The sequence below is a fragment of the Mytilus galloprovincialis genome, chromosome 6 (genome assembly GCF_965363235.1).
Source record: "Mytilus galloprovincialis chromosome 6, xbMytGall1.hap1.1, whole genome shotgun sequence".
In the NCBI taxonomy this organism is placed as follows: domain Eukaryota; kingdom Metazoa; phylum Mollusca; class Bivalvia; order Mytilida; family Mytilidae; genus Mytilus; species Mytilus galloprovincialis.
Genome location: NC_134843.1, coordinates 50,642,595 through 50,666,948, shown reverse-complemented (window position 1 = coordinate 50,666,948; position 24,354 = coordinate 50,642,595). Strand labels below are relative to the sequence as shown.

Sequence of the window (24,354 nt, the reverse complement as noted above, 5' to 3'; positions counted from 1 at the left end):
CTTTTGAACCAGTTCCTTTTCTCTTTTATTCCAGTGATGCTCCCTTTCTTCTCTAAATAGCTTTTCTTTCTCCATGTTGTCTTTGAATTGATTCTGCATATTAACCAGCTTTTCTTCAAATTGCGTATGTATTTCTGCTATGTTCTTCTGATGCTGTGCCTCTATATCTGTCATTTGCGTCTTAAATTCTTGCCCTTGTTCTTCAATTGCAGCATTAAAACTTTGTAATTGTTTGTCTTTATCTCGGAGATTTTCTTGTAAACTCCTGACATATTCTTGCATTTCATGATTAAATTTGAGCGAGCCTTCTTTCGGTTCAAAATTAATTTTCCTTGTATCAATAAGGTTGTCCCATACATTTTCGGGTATATCGGGTATCAATTTTAAATCTAGTATTGACAATATTTTCTTTTTACTTCTCTCCTGTAAAATTGCGTTTGCCCTCGACTTTCCAATGTTCTTGAGTAATAATAAATCATCATATGGTGCGGCGTTGATATTCATAGCCATGGTAACCAAAGAAAACCGAAAATCACGTAGGACAAACAAAAATCACGAAAAAATAATATTTGGAAATAGAAAAATATTGATGTCAGAGCATCCGTCAACAATATATTTTCTATATGTTCAAATAAATACGACAAACTACACGTATCTTGTTGTCAGAGCATCCGTCAACAAGTGTTTCATATGCGGTCAAAATATGTGTAAAACGGCACATATACAAATGAACGCAACACGATTACAAATACTTTTCACTAGAAAGATAATTTCTATTTACTAAAAATAGTGAAAAATTGCAATGTTTGGTCACAACATTAACGAGTATGTTTGTACGTATGGATACACTTACACACTCGCACTACCAATGTTGTAAATAGGCGAATGGTGAATGAATGAGTATGTGCGAATGTGTGAATATATGAGTTACCTTTTAGTCGGGAGTATCCAACCAACTAGGTTATCATTCAAGTCTCTAGTTCTAAGTATACGTCTAGACACAGAGGTTGTTTGCAAGTAACTGATTCAAATCGTCAAGTTACCGCTGTCAGCTGATCTATATTTCCGGTTTCCGGTATGACCAAATACTAACTTTATCAATACAACATTTGTAACACATAAACAAACGACAACTACTGAATTACAGGCTCCTGACATGGGACAGGCACTTGCATAAAGAATGTAGCGGGGATAAACATGTTAGCGGGATCCAAACCCTCCACATAACCTGGGACAGTGGTGGAATAATACAACATAAGAACGAACCATAAAAATCAGTTGAAAAGGCATAACTCATCAGATGGATAAAAATACAAATACTACAAATAAGTGGACTTGGCCGGTTACTTGCACATCCCAACAGCAAAAAGACACTAAGTACAGAGCTGAGAGTACTCGCAGTTACTGAAAGCTAGTTCAAAGCCACTAAAATCTAATAACAAAAAATATGCATCTAAGACTAATTTATCAATCAGTACACGTTAAGCATTCAATGGTTTTAGTGTAAAAACGTCATAAACAGTCAGAGAAAAATGCGACCTTGTGCAATGCCAAGAAAAAGGTATCGACAGATTGTAGATTTATGAATGTGAATATGTATATATATAACAACAATATTTAGTTTGCTTTTAATTTACTGATAACAAAATCCATGTTAATACCAATAAAACAATATACAATGATTATACTACAGTGTTGAATTGGTAACCTTTTAGGATAAGTGACGTCATAAGTTTATTTAAAGGATCGATTAACTTTAAGGCCGATTTCTCCACTAAAAAGCTTATTTTCAGATTTGCATCATGTAAAGAAGCATCTGTATAAGCAATACCATGAATATATTTTCCCTAATGACCGAAAACAAAAATCGAGATAAAAAAAAAAAAAAAAAAAGAAACATGATGATGATCGTAATTTCGTCTATGAATGATCGTAACTTGGACTTGTTTTTATATAAAGATATAAATATATATAGAAAACTATTAAAACATAATTTATGTTTTATCTTTTTTGAATTATCGTATACAAGAAAACGACCAAAAGTGGCCAAATCTTATACATAAAGTAATGACGTTTATTTGCTTGTATACATCCTGTGAATAATATGTCATTCATTTTGCAGGAACACAAAAGATTTACATTTTTTTCAACCGTCAGGTCCCGTAATAAAAGTCGCGAGCAAAAAATTGTGGGAAATTGGGAATGCCTCTAGACATATGGGTATACATAATAAGGCACAAATTCACCCTTTCAACTTGCCACCTACTAAACACAACTTAAAGTTAATAGAAGGACGATAATGACAACCCTTTGAGTGTTTAGTATGTCTAGAGGCATTCCCGATTTCCCACATTTTTTTGCTCGCGACTTTTATTACGGGACCTGACGGTTGAAAAAAATGTAAATCTTTTGTGTTCCTGCAAAATGAATGACATATTATTCACAGGATGTATACGATAATTCAAAAAAGATAAAACATAAATTATGTTTTAATAGTTTTCTATATAAAGAGGTACTTATATTTTTTTTCTAAAATACATTCCCATATCATTTCGTATCAAATATTTTGATTTCTTATCTATATTTTATTTACAATGTGTAAATTAATACGTGGCGTCCTTGGATACCAATACATACTTGATATCGATCAAAATATGTGATATCATCAAGGTAAATTGTGAAAAGATAGACTTTATTGAAATGGCACAGGTTTCGGCAAAGAAATGTTCATTATGTGATGAAAATAATGGAGAATATTACTGTTATGAATGTCAACATGCTTTATGTACAGCATGTCGCAACAGACATGGTAAGATTCCAGCTCTAAATGGACACACAGTCGCAGATATTAACACAATTAACCTTTCAAGCGTCAACAAAACAACTTTGTGTGGTACCCACGATAACAAAATTCAGTTTTATTGCACAGAATGCATTGATCTGATTTGCATTAAGTGCGTTACATCTACACACAAATCCCACACAATTTCAGACATTACTGATGTAGTTAAAGAAGAAAGGGAAAATGCTGAAGAAAATATCGAAAAATTGAAGTTAAAAACGGAGACATTATCCAGCCTGGAAGAAAAAATTAGACGTGAACACATTGAAAACCTGCACGCTGAAAGTAAAACAAGTATTGGACACATCGAATCTGTCTCTAAAAATCTCCAGGATTACCTAACAGCTAAAGGTAGCATTAAAATATCCGAGATAGAGGATAAAGAGACGACTGAAAACCAAAATTTCGAAGCATTCCTGAAGAACATTGATTTGATTAAAAAACGATACGTACACATATTATCAGAACTTGAGAGTCTTTTATTAGAGAAACATGACATAACATTTCATTCTGGTTATAGATCACTTCAAAGTGATATTCACACATTGGATAGTATACCCGAAGAACCGCTTTTTGCAAAAGTACCAATTTTTGAGGATGAGTTCCTGTTTAAAGAAGTTATGGAATACATGGAGTCCAAGATGGAAAAAAGGTGAATATGAAAATTGTTAGTTATATTTAATGAATTTTAAATTATTACAATTTGGATTTTCAATATTGAGTACTAACATTCCTGAAGAAGAGATAATACCTATCGACGTGCGGATTGTAATATGAGCTGAGTATTAATTAAATGAAATGTTTGGTAATTGAGACATCAACGCAGCGACATATTACACAAAGGGTATATAGTGGCAATGAGAAACATACGGTATGGTATTAAGCTAAAACATAGACAATGTCTATATCTTTAATTTATAGAAAAAACGTCCACACTTGTCAATGTTTAAAAATAGTTGAAAGTATATTTTATACTTCTGATTCAAAACAAGTGAGTGATTGATATTATATACAAGTGAACGATAAAGTGGTTATGCCGATATAGAGTCGAATAACTATGAATCTTAGATGTAGCACAATAAGGAATAATGCTGCCTTTACATATTAATCACTGTTACATTACTATTTAACACAGTAATCTTAAATATAGAAAATCCTTATGCTCCTTTTTGTAAGAAACAAGTCTCTTATTCTAAGTCGAAACAAATATTTGAACGAATATATATATATATAAATGTCTGAGAATATAACTTAAACACGCTAATTAATACATTAAAAAGTTCTATTAGATGTTAAATAGAAATACGCAATATTTCGCTAAACAAATTAGCTTCATCAGGCGTGTGCATCTCTCAATATTTTTGTAGCTTCATCTATACAAGAGTTGAGAAAAAGTGTAACATATTGATTGATGTTGCATAAAATATGTTTGTAGCTACAACTACATGAAGTTGGAATAAAAGTTTAACACATTTATAGATGTTCGATTAATTGTATGAATTTCTATCAATTAATTTGTATGATTTCAAGACAATTATGGTTTTGATTTGCTTTTAAATCTTTTTTCGTCTCTTTCATTGAGTCCATCAGATTCAGGAGTTCGTTACTGGTGCATCCAAAATCTCTCTCTTTTTTGTCTTCCTTGTGTATCCCAATTTTGATTTTTCTCAATGATTTGAAATGTGACGTTTTCAAAATCATGTCCTGCTCTTAAAAGGTGTCTTGTTATTGGGCAGTTCCTTTCTTTTGTATAAAAGGACCGATGGTTATTTAGTCGGATGTAAAATGGTGTTTCTGTTTCACCAACATATTGTATTTTGCAAGTTCCACACGTTAGAACATAAATATACAAAAGAAAGGAACTGCCCAATTACAAGACACCTTTTAAGAGCAGGACATGATCAGTAACTGTATCAGTTTATTTTCACAAACTGATCCACGCCTAAATAGATTGAATGTTGATTGTTGCTATTTTTAGACATTATATATATACATGTATACATATATACTAGAACACACCCGCGAAATTGTGGGCATACAGCTTGTGAACTGTTGAAGGATGATTTTTTGTAAAAGATATTATGTATAAAGAATTTCATAAAAGGTACCAAAAGCCATCTCCCTTTTCCAAAGTCCGATATTTGTTTCCTTTCTGTTAAATTTAATTCATTTTCGTGTTTCTGGCCTCAGACCAGAATTATGCTTCTCCTTTGCTACAATGCTTCGTTAAATCAAATTGAAAAAATTTGCACCGTTTCAAACATGTACTAAATGTAACTGCTTATATATAGACCATTATGAGTCTACCAAATATGCTTCTAGGACAACCCATCAGTGCTTTTTCTTTTAAGAGCCTTACTAACATGCCATTGGTAGAATATGAATCATGTATAAATGACTAAGACCGACTAAGGTTAATTTCAGGGGTGGTCGGAGGGGTCCTGATCCAAAAATCCCGGGCTTATAACCATGAAATCCCGAGATGCAGAATTTAAAGAAATTCATATCCATATCAAATCAAAAAATATATTCCCTGATCCCGTAAGGATCAATCCCCGAATCCCGAGCTTAAAAACACCCGATTCCGACGCCCCGAAAAAGGTCCTGCCTCCCTCTAATCTCTACCTTACTTTCATTTTTGCCATATCACTATTTTCCCTTTCAACAATATTTTGTTTTGCCCCATTTATGGGCATTATGTTTTCTAAGCTGTGCATCCGTGCGTTCGGTCGTCCGTCCGTCCGTCTGTCCCGCTTTAGTTAAAGTTTTTGGTCGAGGTAGTTTTAGATGAAGTTGAGCATGTTTTGCATATTTTAATATATATGCAAGTGGTATGATCCCTTAAATAGTAAACATTTCAAAGAAAACAGTAGACAGAATCAGGGACTTTCTATACTACCATATAGAAAGTCCCTGACAGAATACAGAGAGTCTCTATATATTAAAGTAGTAAAATCGTAGTTTACATGTAGATACAAACACCATTATAATTTTATGTATGAAACGCGAAAAATAATTGTCCTCTCTAAGGAGGTAGAATAGTTGTGATTTTTTCGATCTAAACACCATGATATGGAGAACGCTCTAAATGGCTTATTTATTTTTCATACGATTGGTTGTACTTGTGTCACATGTTTTACTTATTTTAATATATATGCAACTGGAATACACTCAAGGAATACAGAGAGTATCTATATATTAAAGTAGTATAATCGTGGTTTACATTTAGATAAAAGCGAAAAATAATTGTCCTCTATAAGGAGGTATAATAGTTGTGTTTCTTGCGATCTAAACACCATTATATGGAGAACGCTCTGATTGGCTTATTTATTTTTCATTTGTGTTATCTATCATACGATTGGTTGTATTTGTGCATGTTTCAAACCGGAAATCATATCTATGACTAAAAGTCAGTCTGATGACGGAATCATATTCGGACTCCTTTTTTGTTGTTTTTCTCCCAAAATAACTCAATCTGAATAATCATAAGAATGGATGACAAATGCGACAATGCATGTTACCTAGAGCTTTCGCTGGCCGTGTGTTACCTTTCCACGTCTGTGACTGTATCTTACATTAATTTGTAGGATCCTTTACTATAGATAATTTAGCTGATCTGTAACAATAACATCTTCATGCCTTATGTATCATGTACTACAGTACGCCGCTAGATTAAAACTGACGTGGAAGGTAACACACGGCCAGCGAAAGCTCTATTATTGTAGAGCCCAGGTGGTCGAGACGGCTGCAGTGCAGGCGATTTGGTGTCACGATATCACAGTAGCATGGGTTCGAATCCCGGCGAGGGAAGAACCAAAAATTTGCAGATCTAACATTGTTGGGTTGATGTTTAGACGAGTTGTATATACATTATGTACACAGCCATGTATCACTATCATTGATGGCGATCCGATGGATACATCTGTTGTAGAGTTGTCACTGACTCAGACGTACTTATAAATATAATTATTTTCTGTGACTGTATATTACATTAATTTGTAGGATCCTTTACTATAGATAATTTAGCTGATCTGTAACAATAACATCTTCATGCCTTATATATCATGTACTGTAGTACGCCGCTAGATTAAAACTGACGAGGAAAGGTAACACACGGCCAGCGAAAGCTCTTTTTATGAGAGCCCAGGTGGTCGTGTGGTCTAGCGGAACGGCTGCAGTGCAGGCGATTTGGTGTCACGATATCACAGTAGCATGGGTTCGAATCCCTGCGAGGGAAGAACCAAAAATTTGCGAAAGCAAATTTACAGATCTAACATTGTTGGGTTGATGTTTGGACGAGTTATATATATATGGAAGAACCAAAAATTTGCAAAAGCAAATTTACAGATCTAACATTGTTGGGTTGATGTTAAGACGAGTTGTATAAACATTATGTACACAGCCATGTATCACCATCATTGATGGCGATCCGATGGATACATCTGTTGTAGAGTTGTCACTGACTCAGACGTACTTATAAATATAATTATTTTCTGTGACTGTATATTGCACTAATTTGTAGGATCCTTTACTATAGATAATTTAGCTGATCTGTAACAATAACATCTTCATGCCTTATATATCATGTACTGTAATACGCCGCTAGATTAAAACTGACGAGAAAAGGTAACACACGGCCAGCGAAAGCTCTTTTTTTTTAGAGCCCAGGTGGTCGTGTGGTCTAGCGGGACGGCTGCAGTGCAGGCGATTTGGTGTCACGATATCACAGTAGCATGGGTTCGAATCCCGGCGAGGGAAGAACCAAAAATTTGCAAAAGCAAATTTACAGATCTAACATTGTTGGGTTGATGTTTAGACGAGTTGTATATATATATATAGATATATTATATATTTATCATATACTTAGCATTGATATGATAGCTTTTGCATATGTGTAATGAGCGGAAGTACACAAGCCATAATTTCCCACCCGGGCTGATAACCCATATCAGATGCATCTCGTGCACAAATAAAATTGAGAATGGAAATGGGGAATGTGTCAAAGAGACAACAACCCGACCAAATAAAAAACAACAGCAGAGGGTCACCAACAGGTGTTTAATGTAACGAGAAATTCTCGCACCCGGAGGCGTCCTTCAGCTGGCCCCTAAACAAATATATACTGGTCCAGTGATAATGAACGCCATACTAATTTCCAAATTGTACACAAGAAACTAAAATTAAAATAATACAAGACTAACAAAGGCCAAAGGCTCCTGACTTGGGACAGGCGCAAAAATGCGGCGTGGTTAAACATGTTTGTGAGATCTCAACCCTCCCCCTATACCTCTAGCCAATGTAGAAAAGTAAATGCATAACAATACGCACATTAAAATTCAGTTCAAGAGAAGTCCGAGTCTGATGTCAGAAGATGTAACCAAAGAAAATAAACAAAATGACAATAATACATAAATAACAACAGACTACTAGCAGTTAACTGACATGCCAGCTCCAGACTTCAATTAAACTGACTGAAAGATTATGATTTCATCATATGAACATCAGGCACAATCTTTCCCGTTAGGGGTTTAGTATCATACCATCATAACATATATGAGAAGAACATAACCCGTGTCATGCCAACAACCGTTTTTAGAATAAATGTGTTTAGTTCCGATGCAAAGACCTTATCAGTGACTCAATATTAACGCCAAAATATGCAACCTTTAATGACTTGACAACAGTATCGTAATTATATCCCTTCTTAATAAGTCTATTCAAAGGTTTTGTAAGTTTCTGAGGTGAATACTGACACCTTTGTGCTTTATAAAGAATATTTCCATAAAAAATTGGATGTGAAATACCTGAACGTATTAGAAGTCTGCATGTTGAGCTATATTAACGTCTTTATACCGATGATAAAATTTGGTAAATGTTTTGACTAGTTTGTGATATCGAAAACCCTGGTGTAATAATTTTTCAGTAATACACAAATTAACAAAACCCATAATAGTGCCTCTCGTGCAAGTTACTTGCGGTGTTTCCGGTATCGGTTGTTTACTTTTCCATTGTGACGTCAGATATTTTTTATGACGACGTCAAAATTTACGGGAACTTTTGTGGGGATAGTTTAGTACTTGTTACCAAATGCCATTGACAATAATAAATCATTTTATAGTACAACAAACATTGAGTAATAATGATCATAAAACTCTTTCAAATTTTCAATGTTTCAAAATGCCTCTATAGGAAATGTTACCATAAATATATATGAAGGTAGTGATGCTGTTGTTGGACAATTATAGTATACAGAGGCGGATTAAGGGGGGGGGGCAGGGGCCCGCCCCCCTTTTCGGGGAAAAATTGGTTACTTATATAGGGAATCACTGAAGCGCGACTGGAGCAACCCCCTCTTAGGCAGTCAGTGGGCCCCTACTTATGAAAATTTCTGGATCCGCCACTGGTATATTTGATTCATAATTTAACTTCTTTATAAAGTTTTTGACTGTTTTAGTTATTGCATTTGTTTATTTGCCTTACATAAAACTATTGTCGGAAGTATATGATAAAGCGATTAATACATGGCCTTTTCCATATCAGCCTGGGTATCATCCCTCGACCCATATCATATCGACTCCGTCTCGGGCTGATATGGGGGTCTCGGGATGATACCCAGGCTGATATGGAAAAGGCCATGTATTAATCTCTATATATATGTAGGACTCTAAAGTGCGATGGGGACGCTAAAGTGCGATGGTCACGCTAAAGTGCGATGGTATACGCTAAAGTGCGATGCCACGACACGCTAAAGTGCGTTTTTCCGCGAATGCGTGTTTGTTCGCGAAAGTGTGAACGTTTGCATTATGACGCTTCAAGCAGTCTGAAAATACAAAAATTGACATGCCGGTAAACGAGAAAAGGTTTTCTCATCAACATAGAAAACTGGCGACAGTAAGGGGAAGGTGCAAACCGTAAAAGAGAGAGAAAAAGTCAAAATACACCAAGTGTCAAAGTATTTCAATTCGTCCAAATTTAATTTAGAAACTCCTTCTATGTTGTGAAGTATCATCATATGATTGCCGATGACACAAGTCTCGATCTAAGAACGGAAGCGTATGGCTAACCCAGCAGATAAATAGTTGTTCATGGTGTTTTATGACTTCAGGTTATCAGAACAACCATTGCAAAACAATTGGTACGTGTTGCTGATGTGCGCACTTAATAACTTATGACCTAAGGCGTTGAGTATCGGCTATAGTCGAATAGCTAGTTATATAAACCACACAATAACTCGTGTACAACAATTCAAAAGAGAAAACAACGGCATAATTTATAAACAATATACAAAAACTAATATTAACACAGTAAAAAACAAAAGACATTGCCTGAACACCTTTCCCGTTAAACCATCGCACTTTGGCGTCTAAACCAACGTCCTTTAACGTGTCATATACCATCGCACTTTAGCGTGGCATACCATCGCACTTTAGCGTGTCATATACCATCGCACTTTAGCGTGGCATACCATCGCACTTTAGCGTGTCATCTGATCGCATATAAAAAAACAAACAACCATCGCACTTTAGCGTCTGACACCATTGCACTTTAGCGTAGACCATCGCACTTTAGCGTGACCATCGTACTTTAGAGTACCATCGCACTTTAGAGTCCTACATATATAATACACATACCGAGATGTCACATTCAAGCAATATTCTATTACGATCAACTAAATAGTGAAGGCGTTTATGAAATATTCAATGGGACGAATTCAACTTTCCAACTTGGAACCTTTGTAAACACCATCTCGAATAAACTGACATATTTATTCCATATTTAGACGCTGCTTGAATGTGTCTGAATGGAATTCGAAAATTTTGTCGTAAGCTTTTGTTCTCAACAGAACCTAAACCTTTTGTCTTGTTGGTAGCATTCGTACTTGTAATGTTGTCAGTTTGTTTTGTTTTATGTTACTTTTGTTCTATTGCTGTAAGGCTTTTAGTTTCTTTTTCTAGATGAAAAAATTAACGACAAGTTTCATTCCCAATTTTATTAATTTCAGGATGCACTTTTTTGTTAACTCAAACTTTGAAATCATTCATATATATTTAAAACCATATATCTATCTTTGAAGTGTCTATATATTTCCAACAATGACAAAATAATTCATTTGTTTTTTTTTATATGATGATTTACAAACAGATAAGACAGATAGTTCTGTTTTTCATGATATGTTTCAGCTTATGTCAAATATGCCCTGTTCAGAAGAAGGAAATAGAAGACTTAAAGGCCGACTACAACACATGCAAGGAAACTTTTAAAAGGTACACATTAATGAACTCTTATAGGGTTCGTGTTGTTTATTCTTTAGTTTTGTAGGGTTCTTATAGGATTCGTGTTGTTTATTCTTTGGTTTTGTATGTTGTGTCATGTGTGCTGTTGTTTGTTTGTCTTTTTCATTTTTAGCCATAGCGTTGTCAGTTTGTTTTAGATTGATGAGTTTGACTGTCCCTTTGGTATCTTTCGTCCCTCTTTTATACCAGAATAAAAATGTTTGATGCCATGCTGACGCGAGTTTCGTCTACAAAACAAAACGTCAATGACGCTAGAATCAAGTTTAAACAGCCAAATAAAGTACAAAGTTGAATAGCACAGTGGACCCAAAATTTCCAAAGGTTTCGATAAAACAGATAAGTCAATCTACTTATATATGGTTAGAGAGTCCTAAGTATTAGAAAATTGCTATGTTTTACAAACAGTTAATAACCATTTCAATGATAATTACATATAGAATAACCACTATTGACTCGATGATTGATATATGTCAAATATATAAAAAAAAAAATTAATATTATAGAAGAAAAAGATAATACCTTTAAAAGTTGAACTTTGACTAGTTTGGAGTTTAAAAAAACATGTTTGTGCATTTTTCTTTTTGTGTAAAGAATTCATCATGTGCGTTTCACTGTTTTTTGTTTTTTTAAAGCTTTGAAAGTTTTTGTAGTTGATATATAAATATACCAAACGCACAAATAATTTAGCATTTGAAAGTGAAAACCCAAAAGTTTGAATCTGCATGAACATTTTTCCACTTTCGAAAATTGAAAAAAAACAAGAATAATTTTCATCAAAAGTCTTGTTTTAATTGACAGAGACTTAGCAACTAAAGACGATGAACTCAAAACGTTATCAGAAAATATCAAATCATTGAAGGAAGAGAAGAAAACAATGCAGTCAACGTATGTAATACATTAGAAATGCTTAAGGACATTCTTTGACACAAATTAAAGTTTGTAAGGTAAATCTGCACTGTAGATTTGACCATTGATTCAGTGAAACTTTTAATCATGTAATCCTGAATATCATATGCAGTACAATTCATAATCTTTATATAGTGAAAATGTTGATGTAACTTAGCCTTATAACCTATATATTGACATTCACGAACCACCACGTTATGCCAGTTGACAACATTTTTTTTACCAGTTTAGGAACAAATGTAAACTTTCTATCAATTTGTACAATTTTATTGTATGCTTGTTCCATTGTTTCTAAATAGTTCAAAGTGAATCGATTCATTAAAATCGAAAGGAAAATAACAATGCATCATACTAGGATGATATACAGAACGACAAGATATAAACTTAGTTAATCATCATCAATAGTAAGATGGAGCTTGTTTGCAACTTTCAAGACCGTTTACTATTCCACTTTATTTTTCCAGCTTAAATCAGAAATATTTTGATCAGAAGAAGCAAATAGGAGATTTACAGTACGATTACACAGTACGTTGGGACTCTTTTCACAGGTACACATATGCTAATAATAGGCAAATGTTTAGAACAAAATTGAATATAAAAAGACAAGAGAGAAAGTAAATTTCCAAAATCAAAAGAGGAAAAAAAAAAACATCTTTTAACTTTGACCTTTTTAAGATTTTATACTTAAGCATTTGATAAAAGTTCTGTAAGTATATTTTTTTAAAGTCAGGTTGATGATTATGTGTGGGTCAAAAATTTACAAATATTAATAAAAGAAAATTAAGATACACCAGACAAATGAGTACTTTTTTAGCACGTTCAAAGAATGATAAGACCAATATTGCTATCATATAAAAAGTCTGGTTTTAATTTACAGGGACTTAAAAACTAAAGACGATAAACTCAAACTGTTGTCCGAAGAAATCAACTCATTATATAGAGAAAAGTACACATTGCAGTTTACGTATGTAACAAATTTCTTGAAAGTGAAAGATCGTCAGGACATTACTTTGAATCATAAAAATCACCAAACGCTTGATTTCAAAATATTGAAAAACGTGTTTAATATTAAAAAAAGAAAATCACAAAAATACTGAACTCCAAGGGGATTCAAAACGGACAGTCCCTAATCAAATGGCAAAATTAAATGATAAAACACATAAAACGAATGAGCAGCAACTGTCATAACCCTTATTTGGTACATTTCAAAGTAGACAATGGTGGATTGACCCTGGTTTTATAGCGTTTAACCTCTCACCTTTATAACAGTCGCATCAAATTGTCTGAATTGGAATGTTTGAGGTTGCAATGTAAGTTCAGCTGTTTCGCAATCCACGATTCTTTTTGGAAGAAATTTGATAATCATAGATATTTAGTTTTGTATACCTTCTGTTTCCTACATATGACCTTGATATGTCATCTCGTATATACATAGTTAATGAATAATACCACATTGAATGCACATAAATAGTTGCTTAGATAAATTCTGTTTTATTTTTATAATTTGACGAGATCATCATGATCATTGCATTCGAACCTTTTTACACTGAAATTGTATTCATTGTTTCGTCTATAAACATATTGATTAAAAATGCAAAATATTATGTACATACCAAATCTTACTTTTTTCCTATAATCAAATTTTACATACATATATCGGTTACTGGCATGTTCCAGAGAGGTATACATACAGTAGAAAGTAATTAAAAATTGGTACTCGCGGTATTTATTTGCATAGCAATATTTAAGACCAATTTTACGCCCGCTTTACTATTTGTTTGATTTTTAATCATGGAATTGAAATAATTACATGGGATTTTCTTTTTAATTATGCTTTCCTCTGAGTTAAATCATTAAAGTCATATGAAACTTCAAATAATGAAAAAAAAAATGATGCATATGTTGTTTATTACCAAATACCTAATTTTTATTATAAAATTTGAATACAAAAACTTTTTTCTGTAAATTTAGAAGATATTTACTTTTTTTTATACTGCACACGATGTATTTGAGCAGTCAAAATGCGTTGACCGTATATTTCTATGTCATATACAGTCACTGACCTGATATCCCTTTTCCTCATGAATATTTAAATAAAAATTGTCGGAATTATATTTATTTATTCATACCTCTACAACCTGTTCTTGCTTCCAATGGAAACAACGATGTGTTTAACGACTCAAACTTGTTTCTTTTACAATTTTTGGAAGAAAACTTATTTCACGTGTTAATATTTTTCGTTTGCAACCTATAAATCATTATGTTTTATGTTTATTGTTGATATTTAGATATTTTAGTCTATAAACAAACGAATTCGTCCACCATTGATTGCAGTTTTCAACAGGTAATGATGTACATTTCATCGTGTTGTATATTTCTCCAGCTGTGTGATATGAGGCCTTTTTAAAGGGGATTTCCCCCAATATAATCAAATAAATAACATTAACACACTAAACAACAATTGAAAATGGTTTTCTTAGATTGCAGTATAAAGACAATAATAGTGCATTGACTTGACATATCAACGATATAAGGATTCGGCCCGAAACGGCACAGCCTCGCATTTCCCCGTTTCTAAGCCTCATTCTTATATCGTTGATATGTCAAGTCAATGCACTATTATTGTTTATTTAATTGTCAGCTTTCGGTCAACAATTCGCCGACATGTTTTCCGTATGCTGTTTCCTCAGCGTGACCTTTCTTCTGATAACATCATGCACAGAAATCTAAGTTTATGATATATGCATGCATTTGTTCAAGAATTGGATTAACATTACTTTTCACCAGTCACTATTTTTTATACGACTTTATATGTCCTGTTTGAAAATAAAACAAACATTAAAACACTTCTCGAAAAAAGCTCTATATTTTAGAATGTGGAAGACTTAGATGTTTCATTCTTTGTATATAAATGCCATATGGAATGTCTGTCCTATATTCATTGTCCTTGACTTCGTTTTCTGTGACTTCTTGAACAAAAATACAGAATTTTTGTAATTAAATTTTTCTCTCTTATTATGAATAATATGATTCATGTATCAAGTATGTGCGTACTATATAATAATAATGAGATTAAAACAACAAATATTAGAAAGATAAAACACCTGTTTCAAAAACCTGACTCTTTTATATAATATTCATAGATGCCAAGTTTTTTTCCCGTACCCAATATGATCTCTACGTTTCACCTCATAACAACATAGCTTGAGTATGTAACCATTATGAATACACATGCATGCAAAACGGTCAAATTGAATATCCTGATGAAGACCAAAAATAGAGAAAGGATAAGTTTTAAAGAAAATTTAAGTATAAGTTTTCTACCTCAGGAATAGCTGTATTAAAAAAAAATACAGACAACATATGCATAATGCTTTATGAGTCATACTAGTAAATGAATCATAAATAAAATGAAATATGATAGTTTGCATTGGAATGGCACATGCATATGAATGAAACTCGGTATTTTATGCACACTCAATAGTATATTTACTATATCAAAATCTTCACGATTTATTTTGTTGTTTGATCACACGAAAAACGTATAAAGCCAGTAATTGAATTTACAAGTGTCAAGGATATTATTTTGAGAGCTATCTGACAGACGTTGAAGACTTATTTAGTTTTTTTGTTCATTGACACAAATGATTACAAAAGTGTAACATTGTGTATAATTTATGATTGTCATATGATTTGCAGTTTAACGAATGCAACAAAGCAGGAAGATGATCAAATGAAAAAGCTTAAGGAAAGTGTTGAACATTTGCAAAGGTATGTATGTGTTTATGACTTTATCATTAGACTGAATACCATATGTATGCAGAAAAATACTTATCTTCACACGTGCTGATTATTCTTGCCAATCGATCAAACAAATATACTAGTTTGCATACCAATATAAAAAATGTGGTAAAAATCAATGATTTTCATTAGATTTTATTCGGATGAGTTAATATCAGTCCTGCAGCTGTGTTTGATAAGACATATTATGCTTTTTTTTTAATACACGTATGTATTTTTTCCCCAAATTATGTTTTTTTATCTTTAATAATGACCGGAAATGACAAAATTCCGAAAAAGATATCCCGCGGTTTTGGAGGAAGTGAAGTTTTATGTTAAACCATGTATATAAAATAATATTAATGTATATCAAACTAACGATTGTAAGAAATACATAACCATATTCAGTTTTCAAGTTGACGTCCGCCATTTGATGATAAAAACCGGAAGTTCATGAATTTTAGCTTGCCTTTATATTTTTTTATGTTCAGAATGGTTCAAATTAGCTTCGTACGAAATTTTATGCTTTTAACACAAAATGCACAATTATTCACCTATCTGCCGGACTATGAAAATATTCAGGTCAAGACAAGTGATAAAAGACCAATACATTAAGAAATATAATACTGACACCAAATGCTCGAGAACGAAAAATGAAAATACCTTAAAGGGGCACTAGCTGCCAAATTCATATTCACCGATTTGACTCAAATTCTCATATTTTATTTATAACAATGTAAAACATTTTTCCAAACTATCAAAAGTATAAAATAAACAATTTACAGGACATGGTCTCAATAAGATGCAGCTTCGTTTCGTTTGAATTTTAGCCAAGACGCCATCTAATTAACTATCGAGTTGACCTTCTATGACCATATAAGCGATGTTAACATAAACATGGATATAAATAGATTAAGCAACTCGTGCAATATGATTTTTATAGGTCTATGAAATTTTGTATTACAGATTAAAAATTTATGTTTATCGTCGTTTTTTACCTTTAAATAATAATTTTGTGTGGACCTAATCAGTTAATCAAATCATTTACCTTTGTTTCACTTTCAATGTTGACATTCTCTTACTTTAAATACCTGTACATGGACAATGCATGCGTTATTCTACGGGGTGACATTGGAGTTCATGTGAAAACGGATTGAATGAGGTCGAATTATTCACTTGCAAGTGAATAGTTCATTTTCAATGTTTACTAGCTTCTTTTGACAAAATTGAACCATTTTAGCTAATAAAAGCAAATTATTATTTCACCTTTTGACTTTTATCAATGATTGAACAAAAAAAAATCCTACTTTTGATTTTTTATATATCTCGTAGCTAGTGTCCCTTTAATGAAGATACTCTAACAACCACTTATGTGATTTCTAATTATACATAAAACATTACGCATACACAAAACCGGTGACCCGGAAAGAGATCTTGGTTAAAAGTTTTATAGACGAATTTAACATTACTGTTTTACGAAAAAATTACCAGGGTTGATCTGGTGTCAATCAGAGTAAAACAAGCCATATAATAGTGTGGTGTTCAATTTTCAAGATGAAAGTAATAATGCCGTCGTCACACATTGGCGTTGTCTACCCATAATAGAACGTCCAAAATACGACAGGAACGCGTCTGAAATACGTTCGACAGGCATCCGCAACCATACGTTTCTTGAACGCCCGATAAACGCTTAGGTACGCTTCTCGTACGCCTAATCCACGCTTAAATCTCGTTGTGCACACGTTACAGATATGATTGACAGGTTGAATGCATCCAAAATTACAAGGATATTGTCAGCGTACCTGATTTTTAACACGCCCAGCGTACGTCGGAGCTATACGCTGATGTGTGACGCCGGTATTATCAAAAGGTCAAGTATGAATCTTTACTTCAAATCCCGCCATTGCATTATTGTTCTTTATTCAATTTTGAATTATTGTCTTTCGGTTTTGCTAATGTTTTTTGTCTATATGCCATTTGTGATTCTTTTTTGAACTAGTTATTTGTTTCGTTTTGTTTGTTATTAATATTTTACAACATTGTGACTGCTGTATCTCAATATTTGGTGTTTTTATCTGTTATTTGTGTGTTTTGCTCACTGTCAACATAATGGAATTAAATGGGTCTGGTGCAAGGTTAAGCTAGCTATAAAACAAGGGTTAATCCCCCATTTTCTACATTAAGAAAAGCCTGTACCATGTCAAAATGACAGTCGATTTCTGTTCGTTAAACGGTTTGAAATTTAGATTTTGCATTTTATAAATATCTTTTCGTTTTGATTTTTCCTGGTAGTTCGGTATTTTTCTTATTTTTCTTTTAACTCTACATCTCATTTCAGACATATACAAATGTCAACCATAAAAGAGGGACGAAAGATACCAAAGGGACAGTCAAACTCATAAATCTAAAACAACAATGGCTAAAAATGAAAAAGACAAACAAACAACAGCACACACGACACAACATAGAAAACTAAAGAATAAACAACACGAACCCAACCCCATAAATTGCACGATATACATACATAATAAGACAGGAGAAATTGTCAATCTATATATCACTACCTGTAAACATAATTAAAGTGGATTTGTTTTTACCATTTTATAGAGATAGAGATATGAAAGATTATAGGCATCAATTTCTGTTAAAGGAGAAAGATTATGAGCATCAATTTCTGTTAAAGGAGAAAGATTTTAAGCATCAATATCTGTTAGAGGAGATTAAAACTTTGAAAGCAGAAAATAAGCAACTGGAGTAAGTTACTTATTATTTTAAAAGACACTATAACAAGGAACATATTAACTTTCAAAGACTCATAAAAATAATATGCCCTTTATGACCAGCTATATTTTGTGAATTACCTCTAAAATAAGAAATAATTATACATATATATTTTTTATTATTCAAAGTTCTCGTGTACAGCTATATGAGTCATCATTATTCTGGTATCTCTTTAATGGATGGTTCAGAGTTTTGTATTGACTGGTCTGCAAGTTATGAAGGTGGTGAACCGTCAGTTCACTGTGTCGTTGCTGTCTTGTTGAAATCTGAAATATTTAGCGTTCATACCTCAAATGACTTTAATCAAGTGACAACTATTTCTTGTCAAATCAATATATGTTGACAAACCAGCACATAATCCATTGCAATTAATTTTATTCAACTTTTCCGTGGACAATGTTAGACGAACACTTGCATGTTAACATTTTTGCAATCAAAACGGGTCAACATAAATTTATCAATTATGGAGTTTTGATGAGGTCAATAAGTTATATATGGACCTGTTTAAAATATATTGACCGAGTACGAAGTCCGAGGTTCAATATAACCTAACAGATTCAAATATAACATATTTACTGAGTGAAAGTCCTGAATTTTTGTGTAACATAATTATGTAGATCATAGTGTAAATTTTAAAACGATGTTGACTCGATGCTACTATTATTTGGAAATGATATTGACGCTATATATGTTACTGTTGCTAGAAATGATATTGACGCTATATCACTATTTTCAATTAATATCTTTTCTAAATATAGTAACGTCGAATCATTATGCTAAAATGTGATGAAAAAATACAAAATATTAATTGGAAAACATGTGACCAAATAAACCAATGAGAAACAAGAAAAACCAACCTATATGTGATATTGCTCAATTATGCACGTAAGCGATATTTTGTAGAGATGAACTTTACAAAATGTAATCTTATTACTGTCGTTTATTTTCTATCGGTGTTACACTGACAAGTGAACCAACAGTAAGTTAATTCAAATAACTAAAGTTATGTAAAAAATTCTCTACAATTGTATACGATGTATATTTTGAATAGATAATTACAGTTGCATTTAAAAAAGCAATTTCGGTTTTCTAAAATCTTAAGAAGTTTAATGTAATCCGGGTTCAAGCATATTGTGTACATCTAATTGATATCAGGAAATTAAATTATTATACTTGTGATATTTAAATATGAGGAAACCAAGTACTGATTTTGTTCTTTTCGGTAAAAGTCTAAATTTGTTTGTCACATATAATAAAGTTGAGAATAGAAATTGAGAATGTGTCAAAGAGACAACAACCCGACCAAAGAGCAAAAACCATCCCAATGCCACCAATGGGTCTTCAGCACAACGAGAAATTCCCCCAACTTAAGGCGGTCTTATTGCTGGTTTAAAAAAAAACAAAAACATAAAGTAACTTTTTCACATTGTGACTCGGATGTAGAGTTTTTTGCAATGGCACTCATACCACATTTTCTTATATCTATGAAATGAATATTGTGTTTTACGGTACAAAAAGATGAATTTACCACACAGATGAAAAGCATTGATCACATCTCAGTTTACCTCAGTTTTTAAGTAATTTATGTTTTCGAATACATTTAAATTATTATAAACAAGCCTCCTTAAATTATTTACAACCAATCACAAAATGAGACTTTTGAAAAGATGTTGCCTTGCAACACGTATGGGGCCGTTTTCACTTTCTTAAATTAATACTGAAAAAAAACTCTACAACAGATTTATACATCGGATCACCAGCAGTGATGGTGATACATGCCTTTGTATTAAAATTCTGTATATACATCTCAACCAAATATTGTTAGATCTGTAAATTTGCTTTTGCAAATTTTTTGTTCTTCCCTCGCCGGGATTCGAACCCATGCTACTGAAATATCATGACACTAAATTGCATGCACTGTAACCGGCGCGCAAGACCACACGACCACCTGAACTTCATAAAAAAGAAGCTTTCTGTGGCCGGGTGTTCCCTTTCCATGTCAGTTTTTAATCTAGGGTCGTCCTACGTACAGTACATGATATATAAGGCATGAAGATGCTATTTTTTTTTACAGATCAGCTAAATTATCTATAGTAAAGGATTCTACAAATTAATATATTGAAAATTAAACAAATTGAAATTTGTTTCTTACGCAATTGACTGATCTTGACTGTGTTACGACGATAGACATTTTGTTTACAGCAAACAATAATTAATTTAATTTGGAAGACAATACTGATATTATACATGTTACATGATGAGACTGTTTTTTTATTCTTGTATTCATTACTACAATATTAAGGTCCTAATATAAAAGGGAAGTATTGTTTTGGACCTCAGTTACGCGCTCCTATGTGATTTTCAAATTCCCGTTTTCGATTTGTGTGATGTAGCTACAGGGACGAAACTGAACTCTAGTAACACGTTACTTATATATAAAGATAAGGAGAGGTACAAGATATTAATTTCAATGAGAAAACTATCTACCAGATTCTAAATGACACGAATTACAATCATGTACAGGTCACGGTACAGCCTACAGCTACAAGCTATACTCATACTTTAAAGTCGCTCATTACAGTATGCGATTTGTAAAAAAAATGAAAAAAAATAATAGTTTAAATCAAAGAAACCAACGTCCTGATAGATAACAAACCAGGAAACGAAAAAATATATGACAAAGAGCAAACAACAACAACAACTGAATTAACAACTCCTGGATTAGGACTAACACATACACTATATGATGGTTTTGAATATGTTTTAAAACACTCAATCCTTTCTATCCTGGGACAAAGATGGGACAGTTCCAACGAACGAAATGTTAAGTCTAGTTTGAAATGACTTGATTCATCAAACATAACGGTCAAAGACAAAAAATAAACATGGTCGGAGAAAAACTACTTTTTTTGTATCTTTTTTATGTTAAAAAGTTAAAAAAACAAGAATTTGTTTGTATTATCTTATAATCATTTTTCACACAAGATGGCTTATTTCATTTAAACAAAAGTATCTAATATTTCTATTCTAATATATTGTATTTTCTATAATGAACATTTTATCATTTCAGTTCTCGAATTGGTAGTAAATGTCCAAGTTGTAGAAGAAAAAAATCGAGTTATACATTTTGATATTCTGAAAGCTGAACATAGACAAGACAGAAGAAATTGGTTTAAAAAAGACAATCATCAGACTTATTAAATTATGACCTGATAACATATAATTTGAACATATGTATTTATCTTGATATAGAATCTGAACTAGCTAAATTTATTTCATATGCTTTCGGTGAACTTTCAAAAACACATTTGGCAATGTTAAACACAACCGTTTATGGCTTTTATATTGATTTGTAATTTGTTATATGGTTTCGCTAGTCGTATCTTTTAATGTGTCCAGCACTTCAAATACGTGCATGTTTCCTAATCGTAAATACATTGCAGTGAAAGCATGCTTGATATATATAACATGTCAAAACGTTGAAACATATTTCTTTCTTTCTTAATTTTTGTTGCATGGTGAACATAACTGTTTTTGAATACAAGGATGCCTCGTTAACGAAAAATTATAATTTTAAGGTTTATGTACCCTTCTGTAGCCATTTTTGTACGAATTTTTCAAACCTCAATTGTATCAAAACTATAGATATAATAAATAATAGAGATATGCCATTTAGTACATGTTCCAAGGGGAAACTTGATGCAAAGCATTATTTTTTACTGTTTCATTGCATTTGATAGAAAAAGAGGACTTTGTGGCAAATAAATCAAGATTTTTATAGAAAATCCACAGCCTTTAATACAGAGATTTTTGTTATAAAATTTGAAACATAAATTACTCACTTGATTTTCTATGATGTGCTAGTGTTTATTTTTTACAAAAAGTTCTAAGTAACCTGTAAATTCCAAAACACCTCGTGCTGAGTCACTAAAGTCGAGCGCACCCTAAAAGGTGTACTTGATTTTGGCCATATTTATACTTGTCTTAACCAATAACTACATTTATAAACTATGAGCATACTTTATTTAGGTCAGTTTTGGTTTTGTCTGAGACCACTATAACATGGGAAGTGACAAATCTGTATGTTATACATTGTAGTAGTCTCAGGTTTTTGTTTTTGTAGTTCAATTGACTATGCATTTTAGAGCAGGTAAATATAAATTTGGATTAAATTTGAAGTTGATTCAGTTCATTTTATGACATAATACCACTATAATATTGTATTTCAACAAAGCATTTTAAAATTTTATTTGAAGTCAGCTAAGCTTATTATTCAATGAATAACTTAATTGAAAGGACTCAACAGTTGGTTGCAGGACTTTTGAATTTAAATATTAGAAGAAAAATAAAGCAAAATTTGAAATAATATATATAATAGGAATTATGAGAACTGCGTGATATCAGATTGCAATACAGCTTTTGTTGAGTTATCTTTGTGTTGATTATTATAAATGTTTTAAATCCCTTTCTGGTTCTTTGGATGTTCAGATATTATTCTCTTGATTAAGGCAAGCAACATAACTTGTACATCTTATAAAGGTTCTTATCTCAGGGTGAATTCAGACAATTTTAAACATGGGTGGTGGTATTCTCAACCAGGGATAAAAAGGAGAGTTAACTATCTGATCCCATTCAAATGCATTAATCTTCCATACAAAAGGGAGGTTTCAATCACCAGAGCCCCTGGGATCCACCACTGTATATTAAAGTAGGTACAATAATTGTACATGTACTTCTGTCCACTGCACATTCATTTTATTTTCATTCAAAAGTAATGTATATTTCCTTTGTTTCCATATTCAGTTTGTTTTCATGTAATGAAAAGTTCATATCTATTGTAACACAGGTTCTGCTGACAACTGATAAACCCCTCTTGTATACTTCTATCTACCAAAGGGTGTTTGAGAATATACAATAAGTCCAAGTTCAGAGAAAAGTCAGTTAAATGTATAATTTTCTTCTTTGGAAGTCTGTTCAATAACCTGTTTTAAAGTACTTGAAAGAAATGTCATATTCGACCTTTCCATGACTATGTTAATGTAACAAAAGTAGAGGAACATAGAATATTGAAAAGTTATTCAAGAAATTGTCGAAATATATCTGCAATCATTAATTTTACTCGAATTTACTGTTGTGAACTTGCAATATCCTACGATGCGCGTACCGAGTTATCTCCCTTTGATCTCCGCTTCGCAACGAATAAACTGACACAATTGCGTATCCGGGTTTTTGTAATCTGATTGAGTAGAATAAGAACCAAAAAAATGGTTTTACTTCATTTTTTAAACCCCTCAACACGTTACCAAACCTATTTAAGGAATTATTAAGGATTTTCCGTGGACCTACGCAAATTTTCAGAAAAACAGTTTCACTTCACTCGTGAATTTATAACATTTTAACAAAAAATTGATAATAATTATATAAAATAGGGAAGCTAATTCAATCAAGAATTGAACACTTTGGTTTTTATTAATGTACGAGTATAAATAAGACGATACGAGTCCAAAAACCACGAGGCATGCACGTTTACAAAAATATCGTAAACTCTGACCTTTTATCACGTGACAAATGCCTTGACCTTAGAAACCATTAAATCGTTTGCCGTCCAACTGAAGACGAACAACACCCTACAAACAACAACATCGAAAACTAAAAACTCAGCAACACAAATTAAATCTATCAAAAAAACCGACGGTTATTCAATTTCTCTGAAGCTAGAAGGATGAATTATAGAATAGACAAAAACATTAT

The 24,354-nt window shown here is 32.5% G+C and overlaps 1 protein-coding gene across 1 annotated transcript; it reads left to right on the top strand.

Annotated features, from left to right (window-relative positions):
- The first annotated feature begins 2,669 nt into the window (after positions 1 to 2,669).
- LOC143079804 (uncharacterized) lies at positions 2,670 to 22,195 on the top strand. The gene is made up of 8 exons (XM_076255394.1): positions 2,670 to 3,494; positions 11,023 to 11,106; positions 11,935 to 12,021; positions 12,507 to 12,590; positions 12,920 to 13,006; positions 15,742 to 15,813; positions 18,430 to 18,576; positions 21,674 to 22,195. The coding sequence occupies exons 1-8, from the start codon at positions 2,701 to 2,703 to the stop codon at positions 21,732 to 21,734; spliced, it is 1,416 nt and encodes a 471-aa protein (XP_076111509.1). The 5' UTR covers positions 2,670 to 2,700; the 3' UTR covers positions 21,735 to 22,195.
- The last annotated feature ends 2,159 nt before the right edge of the window (positions 22,196 to 24,354 follow it).

Coding starts and splice junctions, on each gene's coding strand:
- LOC143079804 (XM_076255394.1), top strand. CDS start 2,701: ATGGCACAGGTTTCGGCAAAGAAATGTTCATTATGTGATGAAAATAAT. Junction 11,107..11,934: donor TGCAAGGAAACTTTTAAAAG/GTACACATTAAT, acceptor TTTAATTGACAG/AGACTTAGCAACTAAAGACG. Junction 18,577..21,673: donor GCAGAAAATAAGCAACTGGA/GTAAGTTACTTA, acceptor TTATCATTTCAG/TTCTCGAATTGGTAGTAAAT.